At 37.7% G+C, this 11009-nt stretch overlaps 1 protein-coding gene across 5 annotated transcripts in view; it reads left to right on the forward strand.

The window, feature by feature from the left end:
- Window positions 1-10545, forward strand: part of LOC122564158 (ELAV-like protein 2) — an 84047-nt gene extending 73502 nt beyond the window's left edge. For all 5 annotated transcript variants that reach the window (XM_087994527.1, XM_043718813.2, XM_087994540.1 and 2 more), the window contains 2 exons: window positions 7055-7093; window positions 7895-10545. In XM_087994527.1, the coding sequence (XP_087850653.1) occupies window positions 7055-7093; window positions 7895-8222 (367 nt within the window). In that variant the 3' untranslated portion in view covers window positions 8223-10545. The remainder of the gene's footprint in view (window positions 1-7054; window positions 7094-7894) is intronic.
- The last annotated feature ends 464 nt before the right edge of the window (window positions 10546-11009 follow it).

The following is an 11009-nucleotide window of genomic DNA, read 5'->3' on the forward strand; positions in this document are numbered from 1 at the left end:
CTTTAATGTAGAACAGTGTGAAGTGATGCATTTTTGGAATAATGTGGAGATTGTGATGCTAGAACTAGTTAAGAAAGTAGCTAAGGGATCTTGGGTCATAAACATCCTTGCTTTAGTACTTTATCAGCTATAAAAAGTGAGCTCAGTTGGTGTATTCAATCTGGATACCATACTTGATGAAAGATGTGAAGGCATTTGAGAGGATGCAGAAACTGTCGAGAAAATCTCTATTTATCTAGCATCTGATTATCCAAATATCTGATTATCCCCCAAAATCGCAAGGTCCTGATGTTGGGCTAAACTGTTAGCCAGCATTCGATAATCCGGAATTTGACTAACTGAACACAATACTGCCCACCTGTGCCCTTTGAATAATCAAGGTTTCTCTGTGTATGCGAGTGGCTTCTGATATGAAGGGCTTCTAGTTTTAAAGATTGGAGAAACTGGGTTTCATTTTGGAGCAGACAGTTGAAAGGCAGCTTGACAGGTCAAAATAATTGTCTAAAATAGAGTAATTGGATTATGTTGCTCCCACTAGTCGAGGACAGATTTGAAGTGTTTGTGTCTGGTGGTTCGTGTGACTTAAGATCTGGAATGTATGGGGGTGGGGGGGGGGGGGGGGGGGGGGAAGTTGAGGCAGATTCAGTTATGGCTTACAAAAGGAATTGAATAAATATCTGGGGGGATAAAAAAGGGACTTGGGAAGGAATAAGCAGAAGTGGAAAGACCTGAGTCGCACTTTAGTAGAGATCTAGCAGGGTGACTATTCCTACTGTAACCATTCCATGATATTAATTACCTTCGAAATTAACCAGTAAAAGCAAACCTAAAAGTAAAGAGGCAAATAAGCTAAGTTTCCATGCTTGTTTACCTTCTGTTACTCCAAAATACTTTAGATTACTTACAGTATGGAAACAGGCCCTTCGGCCCAACAAGTCCACACCGCCCCGCCGAAGCGCAACCCACCCATACCCCAACCCCTACATTTTACATTTTACCGCTTACCTAACACTACGGGCAATTTAGCATGGCCAATTCACCTGACCTGCACATCTTTGGACTGTGGGAGGAAACCGGAGCACCCGGAGGAAACCCACGCAGACACGGGGAGAACGTGCAAACTCCACACAGTCAGTCGCCTGAGGCGGGAATTGAACCCGGGTCTCTGGCGCTGTGAGGCAGCAGTGCTAACCACTGTGCCACCTTGCCGCCCAAGTATTCAAGTATGCCACTAATCCTGAACTACTGATCTTCAAGAATTGAATTCCACTTCTCGTGTAATTAAGAACAGATTTAGCAGTTATATAATGAACACCTCACATAGTTATTTTTAATATCTGACTCTGGTCTGTGCAATTAACTACATGATACAGACTTAAGTGAAATCTGGTCATTTTCATTGAAATGTGAAAGTAACGAGACAAACTAAAGTTGAGATTTCCCCACTTGGGTGTCATTTGTATAACTGAACAAGTTGACTTTTAGAAGCTTAAGAATGATGTCCATTCAACTTAACACTATGCAAGTTGATATGAAGGTGTAAGGGGTACTGTACCATAAGAGTTAAAAGCTAGCAGAACTACTTGACACAACAGCAAGTGTTCTGTAATATCAGGTCGAACAGCTAGATTAACTAGGTTGTATGGAGACAAAAACAAATTGAAATTCTGTCAATCAATTTAAATTATCCCTCAAATATCAAACTCCAAGTTTGAATTTAGAATTTTGACAGTAGTAACACCATGAAACGATCTGATGCTTTGGGGTATAAAACCAAAAAAAATTGAACAGTTGGAGGAGAACTGCCAAAAGACAAACAGAGCTGCTAGTAAGAGCTCTGAGGTAGGTACCCCTCTGGAGAAGTTTGCACAGGAAAAAAAGATCAACACCGATCTGGAGAACAAAACACACTCGCTCTTTACTGAAAATGTGATAGTCCATATTCTCTTGCGCATCACTCATGTTTTCTTGCTCTTTTGTAATTTTTTCTCTACTTTGTTTATCTTTCAAATATTATTGATCTTTACAGCTTGACTCTGCAAGGATGTTACAGAACTGTATCCTCCACAGATTTTGGAGCAGTGTCTTTTCCAGATCAGATCTTTGATCACTACTAGGGAATAGATTTGTTGTATCCCAACATGTCTCAGTGGACTGCATAGGTAGCACAAAATACTTCCCCTGAAAACGTCTATCCTTTTGCCACAGGATTCACTTTGAAAGTTGTATTCCATCTTGGTAGGTTTAGTGTACAGGATAATTTGATTTAGTTCCTCAGCTTTACTCTAAGGATATCCATTGCAGCAAATTAGTTGGTTATGACGGGTCAGCTGTTCCTCCTTTTCCTCCTTTTCCCCCACCTCTGTCAAAATATCTTGACTTTAATGTCACTGGCAAAGCTACAATTTTGGTTTTTTTTGTCCATATCTGTCTTGTATAAGCTAAATAGCTATAAAGTTTTTTTTCCTCTAGAGAATCACTGAAGAATGTGTCTCGCCCATCGGCATTGGACAACTGTTCTTCACACTAAGATCATTTTGGACGTGGTACCTGAGCCAGTTTTTCAGCTAGGAAATTAGTCCCACTCCCTTGCTGTCAATCCATAAACCTTAAATACTTGGGGAAAATTCATCAAATTCTCCTGTTTTGGCTACCTTTTTTCAGGCATTTCCCAAATTGCTGCTTAATGGTTTTCCCTTATTGCTTCAGACTGAACATCATTTGACAGAACAGCCAATCTCTGGTTACTAACAGACAAGTTTCTCCTTTCTCACTAAAATGGAATTTTGAGAGTTCCTGTACTTCAAGAACAATCTCATCTCCTCTACTCCCAGAACATCTCATGCAGGATTAGTAATCATTTAAGGACAGATCCCAATTCTGTTCAGGTGAAATCTGTCCATCTTGGATGGATGATCGTATCCCAAGAATCAGAAATACTTTTTTTGAGCCAGTTGCTGTGTCGAGTAGTGTGCCCTTAAATACAAAACTTTGGTTTTTGAGATCTGTGACCAAAGAAGTTATGCAGTTGGACATGTCATTCAGTAGTTGGCTCACTTAATCTAAATTCCATTTGTATGGAGTGGGCGTGTGAACTCAAATATTGATTAACCAAGGTTAGATGTGTATCACCAATGGTAAATTTGCAGACAAATCATTGCTGCTAAGCATTTAAGCTGCATTCTTTGCATCCCCTTATTGCTACGTTGTTTTTATGCCTAACATTTTGCATGGGACTTGACCTGTCCTAGGAAGATTGATTAGCTTGAGAATTTGTGATGTCAAAATCTGCATATGCTACACTGGATCACATGCTGAAGTGTTTGAGTCGGAAGGTTATTGAACTCCCGAAAAACTCCTGCCTTGCAATAGCTGGAACACCTGAGTTGGTGATTCCACGAGAGCTGTGATGCATTTTAGTTTGGTTCCTGGAGAAGTGAAGGCAATCTCAATCTTGCAAAATAAAAGATACTCTTGGGTGAGAATGGAAATTTATTTGGGGGTTCACATTGAGTTTGAGCCTAAAGAATGTTTATAAGCTACAGGGAGACGTTGAATGGGCTGGGCCTGTTTCCCCTGAAGTATGGGAGGTTGAGCAGTAACCTTTAGAGGTTTAAAATCATGAGCATGGATAGGGTGAATAACCAAGGTCTTTTCCCCTGGATAGGGGAGTCCAAAGAGGGTGTGGATTTAAGGTAAGCAGGGCAAGATTTAAAAGGGACTGAAAGGGCAAACTTTATTCATGATGAGGGTGGTGCATTCATTGAATGAACTCCCAAAGGAAGTGGTGGAGGCTGGTACAATTGCCACATTTAAAAGGCACCTAGATGGGTACATGAATAGGAAAGATTGAGTTATGGGCCAAATGTTGCAAATGGGACTAGATTAATTTAGGATATCTGGTTGGCATGGATGAGTTGGACCAAAGGACCTGTTTGTGCTCTACGTCTGACTATAAATGAAAGCAGGTGTAGAGCATGTGGCCGTTGAGCTTCCATTAATATGACAGTGGCTAATCTTAGGTTTCAGCTCTACTTTCCTGATCACCTCCACGTTCCATAATTCTCTGTAGCCAAAACCCATTCTGTCAGTCTTGCATATAGTCAAAGGTAACTCTACAATTTGGAGGAAATTTCTCACTTAAGCTGATTATATTCAGTTCCAGAAGATTGCAAACAGTTAGCTCCTGATAATGTCATTGCACCCACATCATAGATTACTGACTAGCAGAAACAACAATGTAACATTTACTGTTAATCCCCTTCAATCTTGTACCTTTTCAACAAGAGAGCATTCAATTTATTTGGCCAATTGACTTTTTTTTAAAGGCACAAAACCAAAGGTGTATATCTTTTTACTAATTGGAGTTCAAATTTCTTAAGGTTTACTAATTTCCATAACAATCTATTCTACTAACAAAGGAAAAATATTACCATGGACCAGTAAATGTTTGAAAACAAAAATACACAGTGCAGATGCTGAAACTGCCAGAAATGATCAAATAAGTGGCTGCACGTGAGGGAAAAAATGCTTTAACATTTCAGATCAGTCTTTTTTTAAACTTTGAACAGTTGAATTTACTCAAGCAAAAACTCAAAAATTACATTTATAATGGGCTTCTGTGGATCCAAAAGTAATGAATAATGCAATCTCTGCCATTTTCCAAATCTTCTCAAGCTCCTAAGGTTATTGACAAAAGAGCAAGGTTCGCAAGTTTGCAGCTGCCCCCAAAGAGCATTTGGGAAAGTTGCTTTCTAAGTGAGATGCTGGTCTTTTGCTTTAAAGGTTTTGCGCTAAGGAATCTAGGGTTGCAACTTGACAAGCACTGTGTATGATGAATTTAAAAACCAACTTGGCGTGATTTGCTGCCCTGAAACCCAGGTGAGCACACTTGTTTACAATCTGAGAGCTTTGATCAAACTGAGCAGCTTGAAATCTCCTGTTTGGTTTTCTTTCACCATCCAAAAAGTTGCTGATCACTGACTTAACTCAAATAGAGAAGATAGCACTTAAAATATTTTGGTAGCCACCAGTAATAAGGTCTGACTTTTTTTTGAGTATTTATTCCTTCACTTTTGATCAAATCTATCTTTGGATATAAACATGGTTTGACTTTGACCCAATATATTGAAACTGTCTTGAATTTAGCAAAATGCATTTAGGGCTCATTATGTAAGAAATGTATTTGAATAATTGTTAGTTAAATTGAAGAATATCTTCACTGGTGGCTACCAAACTATTGTAGGAGCTGTTGAGTAGAGTATTGGGATGTCATATTTTGGCTGCACAGGACATTGATTAGGCCACTTTCGGATACTACGTGCAATTCTGGTTTCCCTGTTATAGAAAGGATGTTGGCAAACTTGAAAGGGGTTCAGAAAAGATTTAAAAGGATGTTGCCAGGGTTAGAGGGCTTAAGCTATGGGAAAAGGCTGAATACGCCAGGGCTACTTTTTTTTTTCCTGGAGTGTTGGAGGCTGAGGGATTTATAGATGTTTATAAAATCATGACATGAATAGGGTAAATAGGCACGTCTTTCGCCTGGGATGCGCGAGTCGGAAAGGCTTTTGGATGGGTATATGAATAGGAAGGGTTTAGAGGGATGTGGGCCCAATGCTGACAAATGGGGCTAGATTAAGTCAGGCTATCTGGTCAGCATGGACATGTTGGACCAAAGGGTGTTTTACAGCTATGACCTGACTCTTTGGAAATGATTCATTGACTACATTTGCTACCACCATAGTGTTTTTAACCTAATGGCTGGACAGGTCTCTGATTTGATTTTCTGAGAATAGGCTCTCTTTTAAACAAGATGCACCTAATTACCAACCACAATAAGTTAAAAGCTACATTAGTTTGGATACTTAGTATTACTAGGGAAGAGATGGTGGCTGTATATCCTTCTGATAGCCATAGGTGTTCTCCTATCCCTGTCTGTACACTATAACTTTGCATGATACTCACTGTACCCCTCAACATTCTTCCTTCTGGAGCACCGGCACTCTGCAACATATTATCTCCACTAATAGTAAATTTGTCATGTGTACTTCTATATGAAAAACAGTAAAAATTTTAAGTTGCCACTCTGGAATTCTGTCATTGAAGTAAGCACCAAACTAAAACAAGAAGTACAGTTAAGACAGTTCAGTTAACAGCTCCTGGGCTGGGGGAACACCAACTTGAATAATGGAATACTTTGAAGCCGTAGCTGGGATGAGACTGCCATTCTGGAACAAGGCAGTGTAACCTTTCCAAATGGAGAAATTTTGCCCTAGACCTTTAGTACTTAATGGGAACCTAGCTTGCCCAGTTGAGGTGAAGTTTGCTCACTGAATACAAAGCCTTTCAGTTCTTGCCCATCCATTATTATTTCCAGTAACTGATTTGATTTAAAGTGGTTCTAAAACCATATCCCCTCAGATGGAATCCAACATGTGTTGGATCCTATTGTTGAGCAACTCCAGTCTCCAGAAGTGGTGAGGTCGAAATTTAATCTTGTCTTGCAACATAAGGTAATTACTGACTGGTGCTTTGCTTGAATGCATATTTTTTCTAATCTGTAAATACACCAGGAAACTTGTGCTTGTGTCCACTGGCATGTCTATCAAATTATACATAATCAATAATTTAGTTAAACATTGTCAAGATTCAAGATAAATTCATTCAAAGCAAAATAAAGCTTCCCTTGTACGAAGCTCTGCTTGAAGCTATTATTTGATGTATATGCATTGTCGTTCATTGTATGCTAAATCTGATGAGTCAATTTAGTGCAAGGCTTTTTGTATAATTGCATGAGAGATTACTGGGTATAAGGGTGATCATAATGTTTCTGCTTTTCCAATCCTTCCTTTCCCCTTCCGTACCGCCATCACATCCTATCCCATTCCAAATTTGATTAGCTTCAGTTTTAATCTTCATTTGACAATACACAGCACTACAGTGCTTTCCCCAAGTTTATTTGCAAACGAGAAAAATTCTACAATGAATATTAATCTCTTTGGGGTAGACAGCTTTGTTTTTTGCACAACTGAATTGCAAAATATCTGTCTTGCAGGTTGGACAATCTTCTAAATATGGCTTATGGCGTCAAAAGGTAATTATCCCCTTTTCCAGCAATTTGGAATTTTAGGATAAGTATTTTCCTGGTTTACTTCTGTATTTAGGAATTGTACTCCAAGTGTCTAATAGATTGAGATGTTGACTTCAATTAATCAATTTGCAATAATCCCATTGTATGAAATCGATTTATTAGTTTTGGAATAAGGCTAGTCTTTAAATCAGACTTGTTGCTTCCATGCAGCTCTTTTGTCCATGTTTCAAGTTCAACCTATAAAAGTGCTATTTGAATTTTTATTTTCCCGTTTCTTGGTTAAGTTCCAAGTGAAAATAACTTAAGTATATTAGAGAAACATAAAAACAAAAGTCTTGACCCTGCAAATCTGAAATAAAGCAGGAAATGCTGGTAAAGGGGTCGACATCTGTGGAGAGCAAAGGTTTTTGAGTTAAGACTCTTTGAAACAGAAGAAATGTTTGGAAAGGAATGCATGAGGGTATTCAATTGCTCAGATTGTGGGTCTACCTACAACACTGACTGCAGTGGTTCAAGAAGGCAGCTTGCTAATGCCTCCAGGGCAACTAGGGAGGAACATTACCTGCTGGCCCACATCCCACGAGTTATTGTGACCATTTTAATGTTAGACTGGAATGCTTAATTGTTATTGGCTAGTCTCAATGAGATGTTGATGATCTATAATGCAACATCAGTATTTGAACTATTTATGGTTTTAAAAAGTAAAAATACAGGACTCATCACTCTCATTGTAAAGCAACAATATTAAAAGTCTTGTCAACTTTGTTATGTATGAGGATACATTGTAGTTTTGATTTTTGGCAGGTTTTCGCCAATGACTATTGATGGAATGACCAGTTTGGCAGGCATCAATATTCCTGGACATGCTGGAACAGGCTGGTGTATCTTTGTTTACAATTTAGCACCTGATGCAGATGAGAGTATTCTTTGGCAAATGTTTGGACCATTTGGTGCTGTGACCAATGTGAAAGTCATCCGCGACTTCAACACAAACAAGTGTAAAGGATTTGGATTTGTGACTATGACCAACTATGATGAAGCAGCCATGGCAATAGCCAGTTTAAACGGATACCGTCTAGGGGACAGAGTACTGCAGGTGTCCTTCAAAACCAACAAAACGCACAAAGCCTAATATGTAACATAACTGTTATATAGCTATTCAAAAAGACATGTTAAAGCAAAACTTTATATATTAGTGCAAAGACTTTGTAAGTCAGTGTTAAGACAGAAGTATGACTATTTAGCATCCTAAGAATATGAGAAGGTTTTATATTGCTGGTAACTTTGCATTAAATCTTCTTTCATAGCTTTTATGTTTTGAAAATTGACGAGGTGCAGGGTTTTTTACCTGTCACACAACATTCTAGTAACCTCCTTTTGAAGGAGGTGGACCTTTTAAAAAAAGAAACTGTTTCAGCTGAAGGAAGAAAGACTCCTAGATTTTTACACAACTGCCTTGAAACAGTACATAAAGTGAATTTGTGAGGCTTTGTTTCTTTTTCTTTTTTAGAAGAAAATATATTTTGGTCAAGTATTTGATTTGCCTTTAAATTCATTGCATTTAAGTGATCAGTTTCAAAAGTGTTGGTTTACATTTGTTTTCTTTATTTACATGTTAAGTAAAGTTTTTATTTTGATAAGATTTTGGATTGGGAAAAGGGTGGGCTGCAATTATACCTTATTGTAAGGTTCTTGGAAATCCTTTTTTTTCATAACACAGTACCTTGCCAAAGAGAGAGAGCCTCTTTGCTGAAGTGGGTTTAAAAAAAAGCATCTATTTTTATAAAAGAAATTTGGAGAAACTTTTTACAGGACCTGGAACAAATATTTTGACTTGGTTACTTTGAGAATCTCTTCATACGACATCTAGTGAGCTTTTGAAAAAATTAAAACCAGGAAATTTCCAGTGGCTGGCATTTATTGGAAAGACATGTGATGTAGAGATTACCTTGAAGACCTTTGTATTACCAAGATGTAGAACCAGTGGGCACTGTGGGTTTCATTTGTATAATCAGTGGATCATCCTGGTTATTTGTGACAAAATGGCTCACGTTTAATTGTGATTTCAAGAATTAAAAAGAGGCTTAACATTGAGAGTGCATGCAAATATATCAATTATTGAAAATTGGGGGAAATATGTTCTTCCTGAAAGTATTCCCTTCTGTTAAAGCTCAAGGTGTTTAGTGATGTACACTCTCCTGCTGTATTGTCTGTGCTGGAATTGGGTGGAAAAATGATTGGATTTGCTTTGCAATACAGATTACAAAGCGGTCAGAATAAATTTAGAAAATGCAAAAATATAATAGACTGCACCTGAGCATTGTGTAATGTAAATAAGTCCTTGTGTTATGGACCTTTTTCTGCTTTTTGTTTTTGACTACATGCCAAGTGCTGTTTAAGGAACCTGAATGCTTTGTATGTTTTTTGTTTCTTGTAGACTGCATTAACATTACTTGAAGTTTACTTGTTTTGTTGTCCTAATGACCAGAATTGCAGTGCATCAGATTTGTTTGTTGTTGGTCTGTAGATAGTCTTGTTGCAGCTCTTTAAAACTATAGTGACACTGCTTTTGTTATATATGCATTTGTGGTACAATGGGTAAAGCCACAGTTTGAACAAATATGCTTACATTTTCATACTAAAAAGGAAGGTATCCTGTTGAAACGTTTAAAGTAAATTTGCAATTAATGCTTAAATCACTATGGGGAGATATAGCAGTTCTTTATCATAACAGGAATAAATTTGAAAAACTCTATTTTCAGAGAAGCATCTAGCTTAACTTATTCTTCTAAGAACAAATTGGTTGTGGAATTGCAGTCCTCGACCAGGTGCACTGATAACTGTAGTTAAATGTCCTGCTTTGTGTAAACTGAAATGCTCATGTGCTCTTCCCCTTAGAACAAGCAATGTGCTATGCATAACAGTTGTACATTTATCTTTGCTATTGCTTTTGAATACTGTAGTTATAAATTCTCAGCCTAGTTGAAGTACATATACTGTGAAGCACGTGAAAGTGTACACCCATGTTTTCATGCTAACCCACTCAATGCTGTCATATAGGACTAACCTTTAGGCTTTGCACAGAAGGGTTGCAAAAGAAACCATGTGCAGCTTTAAAAACAGACTCCTTTCAGTTAATTGTTAAAGCCAATAGTTAACATGAATGTTCTAGCCTATAGCCTATTTGTAGCTGAGTCAAATGCAGCAAAACTTAGTGGGAAAGCATGTGAATTGGTATTCACTTTACGATGTTTATCATAGCACTTAATAAAATGTAAGTCTGTATTTATTTGAAGTTGTAAAGTATGACAATTTACGTTGGTTGAATAGAATGTATGTTCCTTTGAGTATTTAAGAGGCTGTACATGTTTCTTTCCTTATATTGTGTTTGGATCATTTGTACTTTTTCATGTTCAGTACATCAATAAACAAAAGTTGAAGGGAATTAAAACTTGTTTTAAGGTTCAGTACACCTAATTATTGACTCTGAACTTGCCTTTATTTGTCTGCTGTGTGAAACTGGGAAAAGGAGAGAATTGGTTATATTCAAACAGATAATATCTTACTGAGCAAGATTTCAATTGTTGCTCTGACTCAACCTGGAAGTGCACCGATGTCTCATTGCAAAGAATTTAATCAAAATAAACAATTGTATGTGCTCCTGTCTTGGGCCAAAGTGAGCCCCGTTGAGCTATCTTTTTGTACAGATGAAACTAGTTTTAGTTCATAATAATACAGTATGGGAAATTTATTAATTTTGCTTCAAAAAAGCTGGAGCAAAGACTGATTTGCAGCTGACCGTTTACAAAATATCAATTTTCTGCTTTCACCAAGCCAGTGTTTTGGCCATTCCTGAAACCTCAACTTCCCAAATGTGTTCCAATGACTGTTCAGCTCATCTTTGGAATCGCTTTTACTA

The sequence above is a fragment of the Chiloscyllium plagiosum genome, unplaced genomic scaffold (genome assembly GCF_037043375.1).
Source record: "Chiloscyllium plagiosum isolate Xiang-an unplaced genomic scaffold, Cpla_swu_hap1 HiC_scaffold_2, whole genome shotgun sequence".
NCBI classification, from domain to species: domain Eukaryota; kingdom Metazoa; phylum Chordata; class Chondrichthyes; order Orectolobiformes; family Hemiscylliidae; genus Chiloscyllium; species Chiloscyllium plagiosum.